The sequence below is a fragment of the Astyanax mexicanus genome, chromosome 24 (genome assembly GCF_023375975.1).
Source record: "Astyanax mexicanus isolate ESR-SI-001 chromosome 24, AstMex3_surface, whole genome shotgun sequence".
Classification (NCBI taxonomy): Eukaryota; Metazoa; Chordata; class Actinopteri; order Characiformes; family Acestrorhamphidae; genus Astyanax; species Astyanax mexicanus.
The window spans coordinates 4,831,463-4,858,593 of record NC_064431.1 but is presented as its reverse complement, the minus strand read 5'-3'; the positions used below and the strand labels follow the sequence as shown (position 1 = coordinate 4,858,593).

The 27,131-nt window shown below is 40.3% G+C and overlaps 1 protein-coding gene and 1 non-coding gene across 6 annotated transcripts in view; both read right to left on the bottom strand.

Annotated features, from left to right (window-relative positions):
• The window catches only part of LOC103025797 (E3 ubiquitin-protein ligase TRIM62), a 76,011-nt gene that overhangs the window by 11,163 nt on the left and 37,717 nt on the right, over window positions 1-27,131 (bottom strand). For all 5 annotated transcript variants that reach the window (XM_049471662.1, XM_007251435.3, XM_049471663.1 and 2 more), the window contains exons 3-5: window positions 13,821-13,916; window positions 5,125-5,381; window positions 4,399-4,514 (exon numbers count right to left, since the gene is read on the bottom strand). In XM_049471662.1, the coding sequence (XP_049327619.1) occupies window positions 4,399-4,514; window positions 5,125-5,381; window positions 13,821-13,916 (469 nt within the window). The remainder of the gene's footprint in view (window positions 1-4,398; window positions 4,515-5,124; window positions 5,382-13,820; window positions 13,917-27,131) is intronic.
• trnae-cuc (transfer RNA glutamic acid (anticodon CUC)) lies at window positions 767-838 on the bottom strand. Its single transcript has one exon. It is a non-coding gene; the product is annotated as a tRNA-Glu (tRNA).

The following is a 27,131-nucleotide window of genomic DNA, read 5'->3' as shown; positions in this document are numbered from 1 at the left end:
AGTATCTACTGTACATTTGGGGTCCGGCGGGCTAAGATGTGACCACAATCATCCGTTCAAATTGTGTTCAGAGTTTGTATCGTTTTGGTACTCTATATCAGCAGATCGGGCTCCTGTATCGAAGAGAAAGATAGAAAATGGTTTAACGAATTTCTACTTACACAGCTAATTATAAAAAGTTTAGTGTTAACTAAAGCCCTATCCGGATGCGATTAGTTTCTTAGAGGGTCCTGGGGTATTTTTTTTTATTTTATGGGGGGTTTTAATCCTCTGTGATTTTATTCCTGTCCGGAACGACCATGTACGTGTTTTTCTCTCAGACGTCCTCTAAAATGAAAACTACGGCTGAATTATCTACTGTTTTTTGCTGAACTCTGTGGTCCTCCGGTAATTGTATTTCCCTACGGATCCACATCTCTGAGTTTCGTAACCTCACGATTAATAAAATAGCTATTTGTTCACTGCCGCGCACCGTAATTACACTTTGGGCGCACGTTTCCACGGAGATCCACGTGAAAACAACAGTAAGTGGAAATGGAGGAGCTACTGAACCAATTCCTCACCAGTTCCAACGCGCTGGTCCTCCTGTTTTTTCAGTTGCAGTCTGGAGTTTTATCAGCAGAAGTGTAAAATATTTTCACAGATGTCCCTCTGAGAAACAAATCCCGTCCAGATAGGGCTTAACCATTATTTTCTGTGTTATTTAACTGGAATGCACAACATAAGTGCTGTGGTGTTATCCACTGCGCCACACCAACCACAGAAATGGAGATGCTGGGGATTGAACCCAGGACCTCATACATGAGAAGCATGCACTCTTCCACTGATCTACATCCCCTCTACATATAAAACTAGATATCACTAAATGTCAGAACATTTCACATTTAAATGTCTCCTGTGCGTTTAAAGGGCATGTAAATCCCATGTTCAGCTGTTTCTATTGCTTGGGAAAGAAGCCGTACCCAGAAGAAGCAGAGATGAAGGGCATGACAAATATAAAAAATAATGAACTAGCAAAATAATACTTATTTGCAGCCTTACTCAGATCTGAGATCAGACTGGAACTGGAAAAAAAACAACAACAAAAAACAAGACAAGGACATCCCTACCTGATTATAATTGTAGAAAAGCCTGGTTACAGTAATATATGACTTAATGGATAAAGTCCTCTCTCTGCATGCTGAAACCATTCATTCATCTATTATGAATAACCTTGGAGATAATTTGAGAAATGACTCACGCACAGGTATGGTAATGTGGCGATATGAGGCAACACTTACAGCTGCATGTAAATCACAAAACCTTCCTTCTGAACAGCGTTCTGTGAGCACAAAGTGAAAGGTAAGCTTTCTTAGACCTATAATAGATGCTATGCTGACGCTGAGCAATCATGGAATATTCCGGCTGAAACAACGCCGCCTTGTTTTCACAGAGCCGCGTACACAGGCATGCCTGTCAGAGGCGGGTTGGGAAATTCGCAGAACATTTCCATCCTTCCTATTTATAACCACTGCCACAAGCATCCGAGCCTGGAGCCGGTCCAGAGGATAGGATGTTGTCGTTTCCACTCAATGACATTGGCAGTTTGCGCGTCAGGTAGCCCATAAATATTTTAGTCTCTCTTTCTCTTTCTCTCTCTCTCTCTCTCTCTGAAACACACACACATACACACACAGAAATACCCAGCCCCAGCTCCAGCCGGCGGGTCCACAGAGTGCTGCAGAAATCAGAAAAAGGTTGAGGGCTATACCTATAATAAAAAAAGAAAGAAAAAGACGATCTAATAATCCCAAAAATCCATCCCAGTGGAGGAAGAGTGGAGCTGCACTGTCATCACTGAGGTTTGAACCGATTGTTACGTTTGGCACACAGTCAGGGAAGGCTTTGCAACCCTATTCCAGACAGAACAGATGAGGCTAAATTGAAGAACTGATGGAAGAGTGTGAGATCTTTTCAGCTTCTTTCAGCTTCTGAATAACCCTGCGTTATGACAACGGAGGATAGAAAAGATAGAGGTGAAGAGATCACATTGCATTTCTATTACGTTACATATTACATAAGACACTACAAAAAGAGAACAGCATGCTGTATATATATACATATATATATATATAAAAAAAAATAAAAAAATAAAAAACTTTAACCAGAACACTGAACTCCTGCTTTAATCATCACTTGAAACTTGACCCTTTCTATTGGCAGACAGATAATAAGCCTGGGGGAAGGTATAATTTATATTTCTATATATAATTTCTATATCTCTTTTGTGTTTCTGAAAGATATTGTGTGAATTTTACTGTCATATTCAGTCCAACTACATACTGTAATAGTAGTGTGAATTAATAATCACATTATACCACAGTTTCACAGGTTCCAACCCCACAATGTGATTTAGCTAAAGGATAGCCTATGGTCAATTCCCATTTCATCCCTTAGCCATAACACATGCATACCTAGTGGTAGGGGGTCTTTATTCTAGAAGGGGTAGGTTGGGGGGGTGTTAGGTCTAAATGATCCTTCAAATGGACATTTTTCAGAGGCACATTATACAAAGACATCCACAAATGTACAGTAATATATTATAATAGTATTGACAGATTTTTCAAAATAGAGATAATCCCTATATTACCATATCTTAATGTACAGTTTCAATGTTTTCAGGCTTGTTTTCTTCATAACTAGCCAAAAAAAAAAACAAAAAAAAAAAACACGCTAGTAGTTTCAGTTTCAGTAACTAACTTTCCCATGCCACCTTAAATGGTGCAACAGACGGCAGAGGCTGCTGCATTTAAGGTGGAACTGAAAAATTCTATGAAAAGAAAAGCTAAATCAAAGCTAATTTCAGCTCCCCATCACAGAGGAATTAAGGAATGCACAATAATAACTGATTTCTGAAGACATACAAAGCCCTAAAGTTAACTAGGTAACCAGTAGTTAGATTGCTGAACTATATATCTGTATCGGGTGCTTGAAGGGTTTTCACAATTCTAAGGGGGAGGATTTCAACCCTTTCTCTTGTAACTTCCTTCCAATGGAAAGGATTAGACTCTAAAGCAAGGGATAGGGGTACAAAAGAGAAATGGGATTGGGCCTTAGAGTGCCAATACTGTTAAAAATATATATAAAATAAAATCAATATTGAACTGTGTTTTTATTTTTGTAATACTGTATATATAAAAAAAAACACAGTATTGATTTATAAAGTTAGTTAACAACCAAGGGTTGCTGTCAGACAGTGGTTCATTTAGTGCTGTGTTTAAAGGCTCTTCCTGCAATTGGTCTAAAAATCTAAAGCATCTAGAATAGTGTTTTTAATACAAACCAGATAATTGTTCAGTAGATCCAGACAGAGAAACCATTTTAGTCTTTTGATCTGATCAAATTTTGGTCCTGATCTGGACTGTGGTTCACATCCTCTTTCATAACTGATATTTTGGTTTGGACCAATCAGGGCAGGTTTGAAAGCATCTTAACATCAATGCAAAATACTTTTAAATAACTTATTTTGACCCAAAATATAGATGAAGCATTTACAGTACCAGCCAAAAGTTTGTACTCACTTTTTCATTTTGTTCCTACATCGTAAATTAATACTTAAGTCATCCAGACTATAAAGAAACAGGTAAGGACTCATGTAGTAAAATACTCTGTGAAACAGCATTTAGGTGCTCTTATCTGGGGAGCTGTTAACTTGTAGTTTCTGAGGCTGGTAACTCTGATGAACTTATCCTGGTCTTCTTTCCTTGGGCAGTCCTGATGAGAGCCAGTTTCATCATAATGTTTTGATGGTCTTTGCGATGACTGCACTTGCTTTTTTTTTTTTTTTTTTTTTTTAGATTGACTGAGCTTCATTTTCTAACATATTTTTTTTGTTTCTTAGTTAAGTAGTTCTTAATAAGCCATTATATGGATTAGAATATTATTTAAATAGAGCTTATTCACTGTTTATCAACTCTACCTCTTCACAACTTTACAACTGATGCTCTCAAACACTTTATTAAGAGGCAAGAAATTCAAGTAATTAACTCTTGATGAGTTCAGCACAGCTGTTAACTGAAAACCTGAATTCCAAGTGACTCTACCTCATAAAGCTGACTGAGAAAATCCAGCAGAGAGGTGCTACTTTGAAGAATATTCTGGTTTGTTTAACACTAAATAAGTTTGTTTACTACATAAGTCCATGGTTTGGATGACTAGTATTATTCTACAATGCAGAACATTTTAAAATATAATTTAAAGAATAACAAAACCTGAATTTTATGTTTGACTGGTACTGTAAATCAAGTGTGAGAAAGACACTGTATGAAATCCTGAAATGCAAAGATTCTGGCTTTGTGTCAACATAAACCTTCTGTCTAAACAGCTAGAGGCTGCTAAAATGGAAATACAACACATTACCTGGGGAGATATCCTGGAACAGAGACTTCCAGATCGTGTACTGCAGTGGCCCCATGTATTTGGACGTGGGGAAGTCTTCATAAGTAAGGTTGGTTTCATGTATTTTCCCTTTTATTCTGTAAAGACAAAAGAAAATATTTGTTCTGTCAAGATCAACAACTACTTCTGCCCGATTGTGCAAGAGAACAGACACAATCCTGAGTTTCAAACAGTCCTTTATTGCTTAAAAGCTGCGTCTCCTTTTAAAGTCAATCAGCTGAAGCTCACACGAGGGTGTGGGGTCAGTCCGGGTGCTAGTGCAGACGACTCTCATTAAATCAGCCGATGCACATTAATCACACCATTCACTTGCCCATATGGTCCTTGCTCTGCTTTAGCTTTAGCTTTAGCCTTACCCAAATGAAATGGTTTTTTTTATGGGTGAAGCTTAACAGCTTTAGTGCTGAAGTTGAAATATTTACCCTGAGTTAAATGATCATAGATCATATGATCATATAGATCACATACTGCACAATTAGATTTTAATTTTAAACATCCTGACTTGCCTTGGTAGCTTCCACCAGCAAAACCCTCCACGAATCACTTGCTCTCTGACCAGCGTTTACAAGAGAAGGAGACAAGGCGTTATGGACCAAAAAGCCACTGCATCTCGGACTACTATTTCAGAACCCCTCCCCCCACCTCCAATACCCTGCAGAACCCCCGTCCCACCATCCTCCTCCCTACCTATCGGAGGTGAGGGCCACTCCCTCCAGGAACTCGTGTCGGCCGGTCTCGCTCAGCTTATCCTGCAGTATCTGGATGCCCTCCTTGACGTCGCGGAGCTGCTGGCTGTAGCGCTGGATCTTGTGCTCTATGTCAGTAAGCGTGCGAGCCGTGTCCGACTCCAGCTCCTCCAGCATGCTCTTCTGCCTCTCGCGCAGGAAACGGTGCAGTCGCTCAAACGCCTCGCCGATAGTCGCCCGCAGGCTCTTCGCTGAAGACTGCGAGAGAGGAGAGAGTAAGAGTGAGAGAGGAGAGTTAAAGTAATGCAAAAAACAAAGTTTAAAAAAGGTCAGAAGTTCAGAATCCAAACCCCTGTAGCGTCAACATTCCTAAAAGAAAACTGTGATGATCGTAACAGGGAAAATATCTGGTCTATACGGGGCAGTTTTCCACCAGCATGGTCCTCCCGAACGATTCTGGGCTTTTCCATTGCAAAAATCATCACAGCTTCTCAGCCAGAATAGTCGGTGCCGTTCTGGCCCCACAAACTTGCTGGTCTGGAACCAGCAAACCTTTTACACAAGCGGCCAAAGGGGTTGGGCATTCAAAATTTGACTGTGGGGGGAGGCAGGTAGGTGTTCTCTGCTGCAATGCTGTTAGCCAATCATAGGCAATATATTTGCATGTCTGAATATTTATGAGCAAGAGCCAAATCTTTCTGTCTTTCTTCAGAGCCCACTAATTCAGTGATCTAAAGCAGGGCTAAATAGAAATACCAGATCACCTGGCATTCACTCATACTAGAGACCACAACTAGATACACAACTAAAAACGATGGAATGAGACCTTTAAAATAGTATTTATAAAAAAAAAAAAAAAAAAAAAATCACAGGCCGGTTCTTAATGTTAGTTTTGTCCTGTAGTTTTGTCAACCATTATTAAAAATAAATTATATTATTGTCATTTTAAGAGACCACCCTTAATTATTAGTCTCTCTGTTTTTACTTACTTTTTTATTTATAGGTTTAAATTTGAGCAAAATTAACTTTGATGTTCTACTCAAATTCCAAATAAAAACTATTTTCATTTATAGCATTAATTTGCAGAAATTGAGAAATTGTCAAAATAATGAAAGATGCATTACTTCTAGACTTCAAATAATGCTCTTGTATGTTTACTCAAATCTGGTACTCTAGTACTTTATACATGTTTGGTTCTATAGATAGAATCCTAGATATCCTAGTAGATATGCACTGCCTTGTTTCAATAAGCTTCTGCAATGTAACAAGATTTATATCAATCATATGTTACATACATTTTTCACCAAGATCTTGCAGCAGCATTGGTGATGGTAGAGTCTGACCGCTGCACAAAGCAGCTCTTCTCCATCCAGCACATCCCAAAGATTCTCAATGAGGTTAAGGTCTGGACTCTGTGGTGAACTCTCTCTCAATCCATGTGTGAAAATGATGATCTCATGCTCCCTGAACCCTGAACTCTTTCACAATTCCAGCTCTATGAATCCTGACATTGTCATCTTGGAATACGATAAAAAAATCCATTGATGGAATAACCTGGTCTATATTCAATATATTCAGGTAGTCAGCTGACCTCATTCTTTTAGCACATACTGTTGCTGAACCTAAATCTGCAGACCAACTGCAGCATCAACCAACCAACCCTACATCATTTGATTAGTTAAATCGAGGTGAAGACTTTTTTTTGGCCAGATAGTGAAGTATACCATATTTACTGATCCTATAAATATCGTAATTATTTATTATGGTTCAATCAAAACATGTGCATGTGTATCAGCATGTGATAAATCTTGAACATTTAGCCAAAGTGACACAGTAAAGATACAACTACCAAGTGAGCTGTGCCTGATAAAACTCAATTCAATTCAAAAATAAAAAAATATTTAAGGACTATAATCATGAAGAAGCTTATGATATCAACAAGACCAATTATCTAGACTCTCACGGGAACAGTGTGTAGTCTTATAAAGGGATACTGGACTATCAGGCCAGAGGACAGCTCAGATAACTGGGGAGATAGAGCCTGAAGGCAGAGCTGTTGATAGAAATTCAGTCTAATGGCCACAGAGCGGATACCATCAAGCTGGCCATCCCTCATCTGCTGAGGTTAGTCAAGGACAGGAGGGGAATGCAGCACAACAAGCCATTCTGCTATTCTGATATCTGTGTGTTTAAAGAAATAAAAGTATTCAAACATCTTAAATTAGGATTAAACAACAAAAAAACTTAATCATTCATTTAGAATTTATTTGTAATGTACACAGAAGGAAGTGTAGAACTGCAGGACTATCCAAAATGAAGATAAAGGTTACCATAAATTATTTATTGAGCTACAAATATAGAAGTTGTTGGTAACTCGTATGAGGCAAAATTCCAGACATCTCAGAACGGAGTTGTAGAGGTTCCTATTGGTGTCCAGTGATAACTCATCCATTCAGCTCAAACATTCTCACACAGTTCCTGTAGATTTTGTAGGTGGGGTGGATAAAGTGTTTACAGCACGTCAAATAGCGTCCAACACATTTTCAATTGGCCATTGCACAGGCAAGCTCTTGAGGTGGCAGCAGTATGTGGACGAGCACTCTCCTGCTGAAATGGCAGGAATGGTTGCAGGACCTCATTAATGCAAATGTTGGCCTGTGAAAGTCTAATTACTGAAGATGACCCTAAGCTATTCTGAGTCCCTCCTTGACTGTTTGGCAAGACTACCCACCAAGTTTCAATCCTGTTGGTTGATTCCTTCTGAGTGCAGCTATTTATTTGATTATTAGTATATTTTCACAGCACTTAATGGGAGTTATGTGGTTCCTGGTGTTGTAATCAATGGCTGAAGCTACTGCCCTTTCCTAAATTCACCAATGTACAAATACACCAGGCTCTGGCGTAGGATTTAGGCAGAAGTATAAAGGGGTCAAACTGTAAAATGAGTGTAAAACTGCTTTCAGAGGCACACTGCTGCAGTTCAGCTATCAGCAATCAGCTCTCCCTCCTGCCCTGTCTCTAAACCCATACATCACCCATATTTAACCTTTTTTAAATTTAAGCTGAAGGTGAAGTCCGAAAACTCAGGGGCTTTAGTGACCCTTTAAACAGTGCAGGCGGAAGTACAATAACGCTGCTATTCAGAGTCCGATATGACGAAACAGCCACTATGAAAAAGGTCTATCTTAATTAATATCAGCTGCTTGTATCCTGAGATCATCCACAGTCCTGTGTATCATTCACAGCAGGCAGATTCTGAACTTCAGAAACTGTAGAGAGCTCTGTTGAGAAGGTGAGGGAGAGCAGCTGTGAAGATAAAAAAGCTGTAAAGACAAAAAACACAGGGTTTTGGGAAAGAGTAGGTGAAGGGAAGACATCTGAGACGTCTTCTGAGAAAATGAATCATGTCCATTACAGCATCGAGCCCATCATAAGACAGAACAAAGGAGAAAGATCTGAGTTGTCTGGCCCAAAGCACCGCGGGCTAAGAGGAGCTGCCAGGACCATCCCTACTCCAGAGGAGTCCTGAGAGAAGGGACTGATGCAATATTCTGAGCGCCGCGTTCGGCTTCTCCACATCATACGGAATGAAGCGAGGGAGTACGCGGTCCCTTCATCAGGGAAAATGAAAAGAAGAACACGTGTACTTCGCTGAGTGCAAAGTCGCATCTCGCCTCAATCGATCTGCTGCACAAAAACAAAAACAGGACGCGTCCGCTCCTCGTCTTCCTCAAAGCGGCCGACGCTCAAAGAGAAACGCGGTTTCCTGGCCACTGGGAAGCTGAAATCCTATTAAGATCATTTATCTCCCCAAAAGGGGGGAGGATTTGCATTATTTTTCATGGGAAGCTCTGGCCCACTTGCCCACTTGGTGATGTTTGATGGATGAGCAGGGCTTAGTGACTCTCGAGTGATGTTGGCCTCTCAGGTTTGAGCACCCCGAGGGGCAGCTCTGCTGGAGAGTGGGCTATTTAAAGTCCTCTTTGTCTACAGAGGCAGCACAGGCAGCACAGGCAGCACAGGCAGCAGACTCCCCACAGAATCTGCTAATCAAGCTCATCTCTCCATGGAGGCCCTCAGTCAGAAACAGCAGAATAACAGCAGGTATTGTTTAAGGTCAGAAAATAAAGTTTAGACAGGAGTTTGGAGAGCGAGACACCTTCTAATGACTATGACTAGAATTAGTTTAATAATAAAGCTTTAAGATGGGTTAAAGGTAGGGCTGTACAATATATTGTATTGTTTCAGCATCACCATCATTGCAATGTGCACATTAGGGGTGGGCGATATGGCTCTAAAATAATATCACGGTTTTTCTGTGTCACGATATATTGTATACAATATAATATTGCCCACCCCTAGTGCACATAGTATAAAGTAATCACATCCATCACATGATAAAGGTGCAATAGAGGTAGGCGATATGGCCCTAAAATAATATCAATCAAAATATCGATTTTTTATGGTATTTTCACGATAATGATACTCTTGGAGATACGACAAAAAAAACAAAATAACCATACATTTCTTTGATATGGCACACCCCTATCTGAGATTAAAAAAAAAATACAAGATTTTTTTCAGATTTGTAACAGAAGTCAATGATCCAGAATGATCAGTCATGATACTAATAATAATGCACTTTAAATACCTCCATATATCCAGGATTAAAGTAAAATGAATTATACTAAACAAAAATAACCTGTCTCTAGTAGATATATAATGGGAAATGAGAACAGTGTGAATTTTTCTTTTGCTAAAAACGGCAAAAAATAAAAAAATAAAAAGTAGTACCCTGATGTGATAATTAGGGGTGGGTGATGGGGATGGCACGATATATCAGGGTATAATATCGTTCACGATATCCAAAAGCGTTGGCGATATTATTGAGCATGATATGATATCGCGCACCTCTAATGCGAAATGTTTAATCATTTGAAAAAAAATGGCCAGGAATTCTCTGACAGAGGCAGATTATATTTACGAATTAAGAGAAAAGATATAAAAAAGTATATTTAAGCTATTTCATTGGTGCAAATGAATTTGATCAAAATTAATAAAAACTTGCAAAACATCGGGCGCTGAGTGGTCCAGCGGTCTAAAGCGCTGCCACTATGAGCGGGAGGTCTCAGGTTCGAACCCTCGCTCATGCAGCTTTGCCATCAACCTGCCGGCTTTAGAGGGAGCAAAATTGGCCCTGCTTCCTCTGGGTGGGTAGATGGCGCTCTCTCCCCACATCACTCCTATGGTGATGTCTGCAGCACAGGGCGTCTGTGAGCTGATGTATCAGAACCGAGTCACTGTGCTTTCCTCCGAGCGCACTGTGATGCTGCTCGGCAATACTGCATCAGCAGCTGCTCGAAAAAAAACGGTGTCTGACTTCACATGTATCGGAGGAAGCATGTGTTAGTCTTTACCCTCCTGGTGTGTTGGGGCATCACTAGTGATAGGGGGAGTCCTAATGAGCGGGTTGGGTAATTGGCCGTGTAAATTGGGGAGAAAACGGGAAAAACATTTTTTTGTATGATTTTAGCCCAAACATTAATTTTCAAAGCATTCCTACAGAGTAGCATTAATTTTTATGAATGAATGAAGTTACACTTATAAAATGCCTTTCAAGACATCCAAGAATGTTTTACACTCACACAAGTTTTTATCAGAGATTTTCTTAGATTTTCTAAGAGATAATTAGCGTGATGGCCTCTATTAATGACCACTAGAAATCAAAACATTGAACAATCTAAGCTGACTGTTAATAAACGAAAGGGAACTTCAACAAATAAAAGTTTTTAAAGGGAGAAATGTGCATAGAATAAGGTGTTACTAAAAAAAATATATATTATTAAATTAAAATACCTACACATTAGATGGCAACTGCACTCAGATACGGACTTGAACCCAGGACCCCAGCACTGGGAGGCGAACTCCAATCTTGCATATACAAGGTAATATTCCTATTCTTATAATAAAATGTCGAAATCACAGATTTCTGATGAAAAGGGGTTAAGAAAGTCCTGTATTTTTACACAGTAGAGTATAAATCAAACATCCATAAACTGATCTTTTGCTGCAGAATTAGTGGGAGGTAGGTGTGTTACAGCGCAGTCGCTTTCGCCACACTGATACCTCACAATATGGCAGCACTGCACTGCCAAACAACCTGGACTCTACCCAGCTACCCATGCTGATTTTGGTTCCCTTTTGCACTGACATACCAAGCATATGGAGTCAGGGAGCCACTGTTTCTGCAGTTTATTCCTAATGTTTATTGTAAATACTGACGGACGTAGTATTTACAGTGTTCAGTAGTGGGTTCTGATTGGACAGTGATTATATTTCATTTTGGCACATGTATTTTACTGCACTGCTCCTAGATGAACTGCAATCCTGTGCATTGTGATTTGCTTTTAAACATTCGCAGCACAGTCTCACACAGTGAAATACTTACTATGCTGTTAAGCTGATTGTGTGTCAGAATTGCACGCAAACCTCCTTAAAATGCATTCAGTGATCGTTCTTGAAAATGTAAATTCTTGTGTGAAATGTAAAGTAATAGTGGTTTTGCTTTTCATTTTAGTTAGTGAAGAAAAGCAATGCATCTTTGAATTGCATTTACATTTTTCCATGGTAGTGTTTGCTTTTCACCAATTCCTCTCCTTAATTGTGTACTGGAAATCATTTTATGGGCTCAGGGACCCTTCCAGATTTAAACAATCTGAAGGCCTCAGAGAGCTCTTTTGATCTGGCCATGGTGATCCACTCACTTCATGGAGGTTGGACTCTTCCAATGTGTTCTCTAACCATGTTCTAATCATCTACAGCTAGAGCTGGGCGATTAATCGATTTTATCGGTTAATTCTAATTTACAGTTAAGGACGATGTGTTTTTATGAAAATCGATTTTCTCAGAGTTTTAATTTTCACCACCGACGCTCCCCTGAGCTTAGCCCCGCCCCTCTCTCCCGTGTGCAGCCCCGCCCCTCTCTCCCAGAAGATGTTCATTTGTTGGAGTTCATTTGTATCATTTCTAACATGTTTAGAGTGTTTTTTACTCACTTTTTTTTTTTTTTTTTTTACAGCTTCAAAAACAGGTATTATGCAAATTAGGCGATGACGTCATTTAGCGACTTCTAGGATATTGTGCATCACCTGAATCTTAATTTACACATTTTAATGAGCAAATAATGTGGGGAGATCCTAACTTTTCCCTCACAAGAAATTTTACATTTTACAATCTTAGCTTTTACAACTTACGTTAAAGTAATTTCCCTATTTCTATTTGTTTAGTTGTATAAGCTACATTTCTCAATGCTCTTCAAATGAAGCTCAGATAGACGTCTGTAGGACATATTTTAGATCCTAAACTCTTCAAATGATTTTAGTTAAGCATAGATGTTTTGAATTTAAATTACAACCTGTCCCCCACAGCCCAGCGGACAAACGTTAATGGCCAATGCATGCTGGGATAGAGAGGTAAGGCAGCAAGCAGACAACTTCAATCAGCTGAAGCTCTGCACTGAGCACTGTGTTGTACTGCAGAGCATGATTGGATATCAATACATCCGGTGGAGCAGAGGACAGTGGTGCGTACACTGTTGGCTGAGAAAGGCTCTCCACAGTGATAAATGGGGCGTACTGCGGACAGCCCGGGGTTGGGGGTGGGTCGGTTGTCTTATTGGTATGGAGGTAAAAACAGTGCATGTGTAGAGAAGGAGGCTGTATTGACTGTGTTGTTTCTCTGCTGATTAAAGCGAGGTGACAAAGATCAAATACTGCTCAATAAACCAATCTGTAATCTCTCCTTTGGAGAGTGTTGAGGGGGATTGAGATTAACCAACACAGAGAAAGAAAGCACAAGACTGATGCATGAGACAGCCAGCGCAAAACTACGAGAGATTGGTATCGGTAAGGTTTGGGTATAGAGTTGGGTGGTATAACAGTAATACCATATAATGCAGAATTAAACTTTTTAAGTTTTCTGCCATTTTTCTTCCAATTTGCTACTCAGCAGCTCCTACTCAGGAGGGTGAAGACTAGCACATGCCTCCTCCGACACATGTGAAATCAGACTCCGCCTCTTTTTGAACTGCTGCTGATGCAGCATTGCCGAGTAGCATCACAGCGCTAACACTCGGAGGACAGCGCAGCGACTCGGTTCTGATACATCAGTTCACAGACGCAGCCTTGTGCTGATCCACATCACCCTAGGAGTGATGAGGGGAAAGAGCAGCATCTACGGTAACCACCCAGAGAGAGAGCAAGGCCAACGATACTCTCTCAGGGCTCCTGCAGCTGATGGCTAGCTGCATGACCGGGATTCGAACCAGCGATCACTCAATCACAGTGTCAGTTATAACACATATGTAAAAAGGCAACAATGACCTGTTGTTTGCCAAATAGTGAACCCACAGCCGTCTAAACCGTTGCCCTTTCTACGTATGTGTTATAACTGATTATTAATGATTTTTAAGGCATTTACAACCTAATTAGTGACCATAAGGGTAGTCTTATTTTAAAGTGGTACCAAGCAGACTTGCCTAAACTGGTCCTAAGCTTACTCTAGTGCATTATGCACTGCATGTGCTACTTCCAAAGGGTTGCGTTTGTGATTTTATGACCTATAGAAGAACTCCCTCCCGCCTGCACTGGCTCAGTGAGGCATGAGGGGGGATGTATGACCTTATGTTGAGAAAGTTACCTTGGTTTCAGTGAGCTGCCTCTGCAGCAGCTGCAGCGCCTCTGTGTGACCCTTCTCGCTGTCCTGCAGAGCCGCCAGCTGCTCCTTCATCTCCCTCTGCAGAAAGATGAACAGAACAAAGAGAACAGTTATTTACTGATCATTAACCCAGACCAACTCCATCAGCGGCAACTCCCATTCTTCTTCTGGCAACGTCGGCTAATTCGATGACAACAGCGCCGTTGAGATAAAACGACCCTCTCTCTCCCTTCAATCCACAAAACCAGCCTTCTCTCCCACAGCTCGGGTAATCTGAGCAGAGTTATAGTCTGCTATAAATAGAACTATACCAGAATAGATTGCTCTACGCATCATTTGCCACATGGCAATCTCTGCTCTTCCCAAAAAGCTTATCCATTAACCATTTTTATGGCCTGTACATTGATTAAAAGTAACAGCGTGGTGATCACAGCTGTAATAAAGCTCTGAACGACTGAACCTAAAAGTTCTGATTGCTATTTACAGAATACTCAATCCTTAAGGTCATACTTTTTACCTGAGGATATTTCTGATATACATAGATTTTTACGGGATTAATAAAAGGTTTATCTTATCTTTTGGACCAGCGTCTGAACCGTGTAAAGTTGCTTGCAAAAAAAAGTCATACCACTTGAACTTTTTCAATTTTTTAACGCCTTACAAGCACAAGTGTAAATGTATTTTATTAAGATTTAAAGTAATAGACAAAGTAGAACATGTCCAACGTGACGTGGAACAAAAATTAGAGATGGTCAATCAAATAAATTTCATTTGATTTTAATCAAATAAAATCTAAAAAGTGTGATGTGAACTATTTATTAAACAAAAAGTGTTAAAGAAACCAGAATATGCTTCATACTTTATAGAACAGGTTTTATACCAATCAGAGGAAACAACATGCTCGCATGGTTTATTGGTGCGTTTTGGTTTGTGCCTGTGTGAAACCAAACCAAACCAGACCAAACAGAGAGCGAAAACACTCCAAATAAACAAACTCATCAATTAATCCGGACCAAAGAAACGATGCACAGGTGTGAAATTGCCCTCACAAATCTCATTAAGTCAACATTAATCAATCATCAATTTTTCTCACTGAAGGATCTAATTGATGGGTAAAATTGGCTCAAAATTGCAGGCAAGCCTCCAAACAGCTCCCTTGAGATCTCAATAATAATGGATCATCTTCAGGTATCATTCAATATGACCACTTTGTGAAAACAGCAGATGAAATTTCCTAGATGAAAGTTAATCTCTGTGTAATTTTGTTTGAGATATTTACTTCCCAGAAGTCCTAGAGGCCAGAGTGCAGCCTAGGTTTAAAGAGCCACTAAACGCTAAACCAATTTTTTTTTTTCATTAATAGCTGCAATGTGCTTCACTGAAGTAATGAAATATACCAGCCCTGCTTTAAAAAATGTAAAACCTTATTTACTAACCTTTATAAAACTCTTTGACTGTGGTAATTCCACCTCTGCAGCGCCCTCTCAGGTTCAACTGTGCTATAGATGAGGATGATTTCAATGTACTTTGGTACACAGATACATCACAATATGCAGATCAGTCAATCAATAATACCGCCCCCTTGCTGACGCCCAACCAACTGCATCTCACCACTATCAGAGGCACACTGCTGCTGCTGCTGTTGTTCAACCAATTAGCTCTCCCTCCTGTCCTGCCTCTAAACCCATACATCACCCAGTGCCCCTCCCAAACTACCCCTTCTATTTTTTTGCCTTTTTAAAATTTGAGCTGAGGGTCCAGTCAGCTAAAATCAGTTTAGTTTTAGGGGTTTAGTGCCCCTTTAAAGCCCTGTATGATTTACTAATAACAGACCATAAGCCCAACCCATTCATTTATTGATTCTTCATGCCTGAAGACTGAGCTGGACCTGTTTATTTCCGTACTGAAGCTTCTGAATCAGTGTGAATAGTGTGAATAAACAGATCCCCACAATGATGACACAATGGTTTTCAGGGAAAACACACAAGTAAAGCTCAGTTGAATAAACGAGAAATAAAAATAAGGCTTCAGAGATTTCCTAGCCAGGGAAAGTGGGCCTCAGCAGCAGAGGGCCTGGCAGATTCAGGACAACCGGTCCAGCTCTGTGTGCCCACAGGCAGAATGAGGACAAGTGAGGAGACCCAGTCTGGGTCGCGGAAGCCCAGTGGAGAATTACACACCACTATGTGCCTCCTGCTGAAGACCACTGTTCAGTTTACCATGACCGACATGCCAGTGAAGTGCTTATGAGTGCCTCAGCTGGCAGAGAGAGAGACAGAATGAGAGAGTGAGAGAGAGAGACCGAGAGAGAGAGAGACAGAGAGAGAGAGAGAGAGAGAGAGAGAGAGAGAGAGAGTGTAAGATCATCATTCATTCATTCAAAAAATAAAATAAATAAATAAATAAATAAAGTCTCCACCTGGATTTAAGTAAGTAAATGATGTGGGGTTGGTTGGTTGATGCTGCAGTTGGTCTGCAGGTTTAGGTTCAGCAACAGTATGTGCTGAAAGAATGAGGTCAGCTGACTACCTGAATATAGACCAGGATTTTATTAATCATATTCCAAGATAAGACAATGTCAGGATTCATGGGTCTGGAATTGTGAAAGAGTGATTCAGGGAGCATGAGATCATCATTTTCACACATGGATTGAGAGAGTTCACCACAGAGTCCAGACCTGAACCTCATTGAGAATCTTTGGGATGTGCTGGATGGAGAAGAGCTGCTTTGTGCAGTGGTTGGTCAGACTCTACCATCATCAATGCTGCTGTAAAATCTATGTGAAAAATTAATCCAGCAACACTGGATTGAAATAAATCTTGTGACATTGCAGAAGCTTATTGAAACAATGCCACAGTGAATGCACAGTGCAGCAATCAAACCTTGGGTCAGAAAAAAAGCTAAAAATTAACGTGAAAACACCCTAAAACCCTAAAAGTACTCTTCCATGTACTCAGTGGAGGTCTCTAAAACAATACTGCACCTGTAATGGTTTGAAACTACTGCTAAACTAAGATGTCGTGCCAGACGTCATGTTGTGCAAGCATTTCCTGTCATAATATAATCATAAAAAAAAATAATAATGCAAAATCCTTTGCTATAATCCTGCAGCATTAAAAACCACAGCATCTTTGCAATGTCAACAGCTGTAAGCTGGTAAAGTACAACATACAGCTCTGGAAAAAAAATAAGAGACCACTTCAGTTTCTGAATCAGTTTCTCTGATTTTGCTATTTATAAGTATATATTTGAGTAAAATAAACAAATTCCAAATAAAAATATTGTAATTTAGAGCACTTATTTGCAGAACATGAGAAATGACTGAAATAACAAAAAAGATGCATAGCTTTCAGAGCTTAAATAATGCAAAGAATAATCCTGGTTTTTAATCACAGTTTTCATGCATCTTGGCATCATGTTCCCTTCCACCAGTCTTACACACTGCTTTTGGATAACTATATACTATGCCACTCCTGGTGCATAAATTCAAGCAGTTTAGTTTGGTTTAATGACTTGTGATCATCCATCTTCCTCTTGATTATATTCCAGAGGTTTTCAATTTGGTAAAATCAAAGAAACTCATCATTTTTTCTGAAGTGGTCTCTTTTAAGCACAAATATAAACATGGGCTTAAAGTGTCTGTAACCATGCGAACGGCAAAACCATTGCTTATCTATAGTAAACAACATCTCGTGTAAGAAACATCGTCTACAGTGCACTCCTGTAATGAAGGAGGTTATGCATTTCAACACACACAGCTTTCAACACTGCTAGCCTTTCAAGGACGAAGAGCTGAGTGAAAACAATTCCCCCATTACTCCAGGGGAACATGGTAATACATTTTAATGATGGGAGTGCAATGGGATCAGCAGGTTTCACTTCCCACTGCGAATTCTGTAGAACTGCAGCCGGGTAAATGGGCTGAGAATAGGTCAGAGAGAGTGGCCGTGCTGGCTCTGCGGAGGTCTTCAGAGAGCAGGACCGCCCACACACCAGTCTTGCCATCGCCATTTCCAATTTGCGGCTTTGCACACCTGCTCACACGAGAAACCGGAGGACCGCAGGAGAGTCAGCCAGCCAGAGAAACACCCGGCACACTTGGAGTTAAAAGCAAATGCTTATTAGATCATTATGCAACATGAATTTTTTAAGACCACTTTTGTTGTTGTCAACAAGCCTCCCGCCCCCCCGGTTCCCCCAATCCTCTCGGCGGCCGAGCGCTAAAGCACGTTCGCAGGATGCACAGGATGCACTCCAAAAGCAAACATCTGCAGTGATGCCGCATGACGGAAGCTGTAAACAAGTTGTCCCTGCAATGTTCGGCGCACTCGCGCAGCACGAGCGTCTCTGTAAGAGGCTCTGACTGCAGAGCGGGCGCGAGAGGCTGGAGTGGGGAGGCTGCCCACGCCCCGGTCCATCCACGCCGGTCAGCTCCAGTCTGACATGACATTTCCCCGGGGTGCCGCATGACAGGGAAAGAAGGTCACTGCGGGGCGAACGTTAGAATTAAAAAGCCGAAAGCTCATCTCGCTCCGGCCTCGCTAACATCCTCCCATCACGCTCCTTCCTAAGAACGATTAGAGGTAGATTAAAGATTTAAAATTATTTTTTAAAAGAGAAAAACACAAAGAAGAAGAAGATGATGATCACTGCCACTCTGCCACTCGGTTATAAAGCATGCAATTAATGCATGTATGTAATTCAGGCGTTCAAATTTCGCTACTCCTGTCGCCAAGTGTTCCTCTTTCTCTTCCTCTTTCTCTCTCACGAAGAGTGAGAACACGGGATTCACATGCATTAGCCAGGGGTATGCTATTAGCTCTGCAAACCATCACTGATCATCAGTAAAATTTACATTTCATTAAAAAAAAAAATCAAGGGAGCAGAGTCTGGAGGAAAAGTGGAGAGACACACAGTACAAACTGCTTGAGGTCTAGTGTGAAGTTTCCACCAATCAGTGATGGTTTGGAAAGACATGTCTGTCATCTGCTGGTGTTGATCCACTGTGTTTTATTATCAAGTCTAAAAAGTCAGCGCAGTATAGTCAGCTTTCCCAGAAAATCCTACAGCACATCATGCTTCTCTCTGCTGACGAATTTTATGGAGATGCGCATTTCATTTTCCAGCAGGATTTGGCACACTGCCCACACTGCCAAAAGTACCAAATGGTCTTATATAATATTAACATTTTCTGAGACACTGATTTTTGGGAGGGTTTTCATTGTCTGGAAGCCAAAATCATCAACAATAAAAGAAATAAACATTTAAAATAGATCACTCTGTGTGTAATACATCTATATAATATATGAGTTTCACATTTTGAACCGAATTACTGAAATAAAGTAACTTTTCAACGATTTTCATCATCATATTAGAGGATATTAGAGGTATCCCATATCCATATCGTATCGTACACAATAATATCGCCAACATTTTTGAATATGGTAAACAATATCATACCCTGAAATATCGTGCTATATCAACCACATCAGGGTACTACTTTTTATATCTGTCCAGTATAATTTATTTGACTTTAATCCTGGATATATGAAAAATTTGGAGTGCATTTTTATTAATATCATGACATTTTGGATCATTGACTTCTGTTACAAATCTGATAAAATTGTTGTGTTTTTTTTTTTATATCTCAGTTAGGGGTGTGTCATATCATATCATATGGAATAAATTTTGCTGCAGCAGTGTATTATTATTACTATTTTTTTTTTCATTCAGTGTTTTGTCATATTGCCAAGAGTATTGTTTTTGTAAAAACACCATGAAATATTGTGATACTACTTTATGTCCATATTGCCCACCCCTAGTAAGGAGCAGCCAGTCATTACTGCTGTTTCTGTAGCTTAAAGGAGAACTCCGGTGCAAAATTTCGGGTGACTTTAGGTGTAGTAAAACATATTAAAAAGTACTAACCTTTGTTGAATAGCCCACCTCCGTTCTCCTGCAGCTTTCCGAGATGCAGTAATTTTTTCCTGTACACACTTTAGTATAGATGATATGGGGCATATTTTTAAATGTCGGGGAAATGAGGTGTGGAGCTACTTTGAGCCTATTTAGAGGATAACGATGTAAAAAGCGATTTATCTGTAGGGGCAAAATATGCCCCATATCATTAATTCTCTAAAGCATGTTTGGACACACAAATCTCGGAAAGCTGCGGGAGAACAGAGGTGGGCTATTCAACAAAGGTTATTACTCTATCATGTTCTACTACACCCAAAGTCAATTTTACACCAGAGTTCTCCTTTAAGCTCCTCTAATCAACCTCCTATCTGACACATGATTTATTCACTCACAAACAAACATCACCATAACATTGCTGTGAGGAAACCAAGCTCCTCAGGGCTAACCACACAACGGCACAGTTCTCATTAATAACAGCACAGCCGGCCGGAAGGCATCGTATCGCAAGGACACTTTGGCACAACCTCGTCAGAGCCGGTGTCATAACTGTCTGTGGGCACAAATCACTGCCCACTGCCCAACTGCACTGAGGCCATCTCCGTCCTCTCAGAGCCGGACTGCTGCGTAAATCACAGCTAAAGGGGATAGAAAACTGTCATCTGCGCTCCGGCCTCATCAGAGAACCCGTAAGTCTTGCTATGACACAGAGGGGGGGATTGCTGTGAATCACTGGGGGATGTAGCAACACATGAGTCATCTGGACATCAACACGCATTCTCCAGCAGGACACGACACAAGTCTGCTCTCACGAGGAGAAGTGTTATAAGCTGTTTTGATGCATATTAGGAAAAAGAAGTTAGAAGAAAACTCAAGTTTCAAGAACATTGGAACATTCAAGAACTGTGGCCTGTCGCTATGATAATTAAATTATCAACTTATTATCGTACGATAAAAGAACATGCCTAAATTAACCTATGCTTTTAGCCCAGGCTGTAGCTTAACTTGTGACTCCCCAAAATTGTAAAATGAGAAGATCAAGCTGGTCAGTGCTCAAGCTGACTCACAAGAAAGCAACTCACAACTTATACAGATGTGTACAGGTGTTCCTAAGTCATCCGCTGATGATGTAATTCAGATTTCATGGTCACTTTATTATTTACTGCTATCCCATGACTTTTAAAATGTCAGTGTATCAGGAAATACACTACAGTTTTACTGCTGCTACAGTCTTTTCCACAGCTTAACTTCAGAAATGTATCATCCCTTCCACCCAGCACCCACTGGCTCTGGTCTCGCTCAAACTCTAAACATTTATGTTGTGTTGCCAAGAGCAAGCCGGCCAGTGCTCAAACTCACTCACAAGATAACAACTTACAAATTATATAGGTATAATTGTTTAAAAAAATTAAACCACAGTTAGTTTTGACCTTGCAATGTGTTTGGCTGAGAGGTGTTTTATAAGTGACATTATCAGCTGGTAATGAACTGTAACCAAAGCTCTTGATGTATTACTTCACCACATACAGGTAAGCTAGCAATGAGGAAGCGCTTACAAACCAAATGCAATATCATTATGCAACACTGGGAGCTGCTGAATCCCATAGAGGCACAGTGCAGAAACACCATGTCTCCAACAGGCGGCGCAGACAAAGGCACGGTTCCACAAATAAAGAAGCCCATCGATTCGAAAATACGCTTTGTTAGCCGCAGGTCTTGCCGCTGGGGGTGCCAAAGTAAACAAAACTTGAAAACATTTTCTTTTAACGTCAAATGAGAACTGGATGTTTTAATCTACACAGATTTATCTCCTGAAAACCATTTACTTGGATGTGTAAAGCTTTACGCAATTACGCAATTTTGACTGAAATGGCCGAAAGTAGAGGCCACCATGCTAACCTAGCAACAATGCAGCGTTTACAGCGCTGCTACAAGCAGAGCAGTAATGGAACTATTTTAATTCGCGTGTTTTGAATTTTCCTGTCCTCTGTAACTTAATATCTTTTAATAAACAGCGATAATGGAACTGTGATATAATCGCAATAATACTTGTCAAGTTTGTGCTATAACGTGTAATATTGGCACTGCTAATATTAGCAGTATGTGGAAAAACGCATACCGGTTCTAATGTCACCTCCGGTATATCGTATAAACCGTTATACCCCCAGCACTAGTGTATAAGTGTATAACACAGGTGTTCCCAAATTGTCCACTGATAAGGTAACAAAGGTAACTGCATGCTTAATTTACAGTTTTTTTTTTCAGGTCAGTGTAACTGGAAGAAAATACACTATAATAATGTGGTCCAAAAATGATCGCATCTCAGGCTTATTCACATGCATACAAAACACAGCAAAGTCACAACCTTCCACCCTAGCTTCAACTCCACGCCCATATATCTGGATATTTGACTTTCTAAAGCACGGTCGCGCATTAATTAGCCTGGTGAAGTCCAGCCTCCCGTGCGTCAGGTGCCAGCTCAGCAGATTGTGCTGGGATGAGGCAGGCAGGACCCACTGAAGCAGGACAGAGCTATACGCAGTTCTGCAGGGTGACCCTCCAATGCCGTGGCAGCTCACCTAGCAGAGTGTCAGGTTTGCCCATATCTCAGCAGGTTCTGCTCAGTTTAAAGAACATGCGTGCTGCTCCACAGTCACAATAACGCCCTCAAACATCATCTCCTCATACCTCTGAAACACTCCTCACCACCTCATTTACCATTTTTAATCATTTCAATTACTCAATTACTGAAATGATGAAATGCTTACACAATGTGAAGGCCAGCTGGCATTTTCAAATAGGGTAATTATTATAGCAGCTATAAACGGCCACATGTTTATTCATGCGTGCCAAACTTCATTACACACTTTCTGGTGATGATGATTATTATTTATATCTCTTCTATCGCTGCTTTTCTACCTATTCCACAGTTTATTAATGTAGTTTTTAAGCTATGAATCTCCATATTATTCGAATGTATGAGCAATTCGATCCAACAACAGCAAGAAAAAACAGAGTTTGATAACAGATGGACGGCAATGTTTTTTAGTGATAACAATTTTATATCTGAATTCTGTTTTAATTTCTTTAATTCATCATTGAAAAGTAACTTCATTTCAGTAATTTAGTTGAAAATGTGAAACTCATATATATTATGAGAGTGATCTATTTATATGTTTATTTTTTTTATTTTTATTGTTGATGATTATGGCTTACAGCCAGTGAATACCCAAAAATCAGTGTCTCAGAAAATTAAAATATTATATAAGACCAATTGGTACCTTTGGCAGTGTGGGCAGTGTGCCAAGTCCTGCTGGAAAATGAAATCTGCATCTCCATAGAAGTTATCAGAGCAGAGGGAAGCATGAAGTTCTGTAAGATTTTCTGGGAAAACAAAACTGCACTGACTTTAGACTTGATAATAAAACACAGTGGATCAACACCAGCAGATGACAGACATGACTCTCCAAACCATCACTGATCATCAGTAAATTTTACATTTCATTTGTAAATCAAGGGAGCAGAGTCTGGAGGAAGAGTGTAGAGACACACAGTTCAAGCCGCTTTAGGTCTAGTGTGAAGTTTCCACCAATCAGTGATGGTTTGGAGAGTCATGTCTGTCATCTGCTGATGTTGATCCACTGTGTTCAAAGTCAGTGCAGTGTTTTCCCAGAAAACCTGTTGACAACTTTTATGGAGATGCAGATTTCGTTTTCCAGCAGGATTTGGCACACTGCCCACACTCCGAAAAATAACAATTGGTTTTATACTAGATTCTAATTTTCTGAGATTCTGATTTTTGTGTTAAAAAAAATGAATGCTTAAAATAGATCACTGTATGTGTGTAATGCATCTATATAATATATGTTTCACATTCTGAACTGAATTACTGAAACAGAGTAAATTTTTAATGATACTAAGGTCAGCAAAAACTGAGCTTGAAATTAAACTAAAAGGTCTAAAAAAAAACTAAATCGCATTCACTAACAGTGACAGAACTGGAAAATGCCACATCTCAACCCCAAAAAGGCAGATAAGAGAGACCCCCCAGCTTTTCTTCTAATGCATCCTCTGATGTGTCATTCATTTCCCAGCGCCGCCGGAGGAGGAAAGAATCCAGAGCGACGAGGACGTGAGGAAGCCTAACACGCACATCCACACATTTAAACAGAACTGCTGCGTCAGGCCAAAAAACCTCACAGCTATTCCTCCCTCCTTCCAAACATCAAACCGCGTTCCAGTCGCGCCTCCAATATCTGCGGCTGCTTTTCGTCTAGCATCAGCAGAGGCTGCTGTGGCCTGTGGGAGGCTCCCTGCAGTCAGAGCACGTCGCTCCCTGCCACAGCCCACTCTCACGCTCACAGCAGCAGCGTGACCAATCCTCAGCACAGTGTGCACCATATACACCATAGCAGAACGGTGTATATATAAAATCAGACATCAGACTACTCCACTCAGACTGTGTGAGATTCTGAACATTGCATGGAAAAGGTTAAAGGCCATGAGCTCAAATATAGAGTCACAGATAAAGGTATTTTTATTCAATATCAGGGTATCATGGTATTACAGTGTTTTACAGTCGTTCAAAAGCATTAAACTAAATAATAATGTCAATAAACAGAATTATGAACACACATACTAGATGGCTAGATGGAATTTAAAATTAAACTACCCTATTTTTCCACACTATAAGGTGCACCAGATTATAAGGTGCACTATCAATGAATGTCTATTTTCTGGTCGATTTTCATACACAAGACGCACCTGGTTATAATGTGTATTATGAAACACTAGTAAGGAACAGGGGTGCCGCCATGTTTTTTTTCTTCTAATTCAGCAGGTCTCGCCGCTGGGTGGTTAAGCTAAGCAAAGCTAACAAGTAAACAAAACTGTAATTCTAAAAAAAAAAAAAAAAAAAAAAAAAAAAAAATTTTAAAGTCAAACGAGCGATGGATGTTGATCTACACAAATTTCTCTCCTGAAATCTGGGTGAGTAAAGCGCTTTTGTTTATTTACAGTAAGCTTACCGTAGATTTGCAGATTTCCACTAAGGCTTGCCGAAGTTAGCGGCTAATGCCACCCAGAAACGCTGCGCTGAGGAACCCTGAGTGCTTTGTTAAGCCAGGGCGATATTAGCTAGCAGTTCAGTCGTCCAGTGTAGCTTGTTTTAACAACCGATATACTCACCTCTGAACAGCAAAAGTGCTAGCAAGGTTAGCAGGGAATGCTAATGCTGCTCCAGCAGTGCTAGCCGGGGTTAGGAGCAGGCTACAGGCCGATAATACTCATACCTCTAAACGGCAAAAGAGCTAGCGCAGTTAGCGGGGAATGCTAATGCTGCTCCAGCAGTGCTAGCTGGGGTTAGAAACAGGCTATAAGGTGATAATACTTAACTCTGAGTTATACAGAGTAAGTCTTGTTGGGTGTAGTGCGTTGGATTATAAGGCGCATTTTAAGTGACAATAGAAAGGAACAAGGGTGTCGCCATGTTTCCCTTCTAATTCATTTAAAACAGTAAACACGCAGACTACAGTACAATATACCCACCTCTGTCTGCTCTGGTTAGGGGCTAATGCTAAACTGCTTCAGCCTTGCTGCTGGAGAAACTTTACTGAAACTACTTTATAACACTGTACTTCAGCGGAGTGGCTTTACTGCTCCTTACTACCTGACTGGTAAAATTCATACATAGGCGCACTGATTAATAAATCATTGATCGGTTAGTGGTTATGTAGATATTCCAGCAATATTAGCATGATGTGAAGTGAAGGTTGACAAGATCTTAATAACGCTAAGCTCATAATATATTATTTAGCCCCTCCCTCCACATAAGCAGAGAGAAATCCAGAGCAGAATTGATATGCAGACGCGCTGCAGCAGAGTTGATGGAGGTTGTGCTTTTGGTGTCCATCACTGTCACGCCATCCAGGCAGGGAGAGGCAGCGCTGCATGTCAGAGCACTGTAATGAACAAAGCTTCAGCCTTCAGGATGACAGAAGCAGTCCATCCTCTCGCCAGTCCTGACCTTCCTTCAATTGCCACTCTCTGCGGGAAGAGAACAGAGGCTCACCAGCTTCCTAATTGAAGAATGTCAGTCTTGGAGAGATTGGGGAGATTAGACGTGGCCACAGGGAAAGGCTGGCAGATAGTGCCAAGTGCTCAGGATCACCAGTTCCTTACAGACAGTGGAATCTGGGCTGTGGTTATGGAGCTGAAGCAGAAGCAGCAGAAGGTTTAAAAGGTGATTTATATGATGTCAATCAACACACTTAAAAAAAAAAATATATATATATATATCAGTTTTGTCATCTTCACTAGCTTTTCAGAATCCACTGTAGAGCTCAACACTGTATTGTTATACCACATATACAAATATTATCATGCAGCGAAATGACAACTCTAAGGTAGTGCTGACCAATTATGGTAAATAAAAAATAAAAAACTTTGATTTTTGATTATAATCAACACCCCCCAACTAAAAATCTAATTACAGATGACAAATAAATGGTTATTTGGTGTTTAGAAACTTTGGGTTGAGTCCAGTCATTGAGTGAAACAATGACTCAAAACATTGTTTTCCAGCCCACGCGGAGAAACTCATTGACAGACACTGGATTATACTTCAGAACCAAGTTTTGTGACTGAAATTTAAGAAATAACGCACTAAACGAGTCAGTTAGCCCTTCAGAGGTGAGCAGCTCGGACTGTAGCCTGCGTGTTTACTGTGTTAAAACAAATAGCATGGAACAAACCGCTAGCTAATATCACCCTGGCTTTCTGGAACACTCAGGGTTCTTTAGTGTATCACGGTCTGTAAATGTCGCTCAGCATTTACTAGCCCTAACCGCAGCTAGCAGTTAGCCACTAATGCTAATGCTGCTGCACCCAGCCTTAGTGGAAATCTGGAAATCTAATCTTACTGTAAATAAACAGAAGTGCTTTACTCTCCCAAATAAAGTTTTCAGGAGAGAAATCTGTGTAGATTAACATCCAGCACTTGTTTACTTAGCTTAGCTTTACTTAACATAGTTAACCACCATCACCCAGCAGTGAAATATTGCACACCTGTTCTTTACTAGTGTTGCATAATGTGCTTTATAATCCGCAGCGCCTTATAGCGCAAAAAATATTATTCTGGCATTTGGCATGTCTTTATGAGGGAGAGAATTTCTAAGGCATTTTCATTTATCAAAAGTTTACATACATTTTATTAGTATTTGGTACCATTGCCCTGAAACTGTATGACTTAGCACAAACGTTTTGAATATCCTTCCACAAGCTTTGGGCCCATTCCTCCAATACTGGTGTAATTGAGCCGTGTTCCTTTCAGCTTCAATCATAATTTATTTTTTTTAATTGGATTGAGATCAGGCCTTT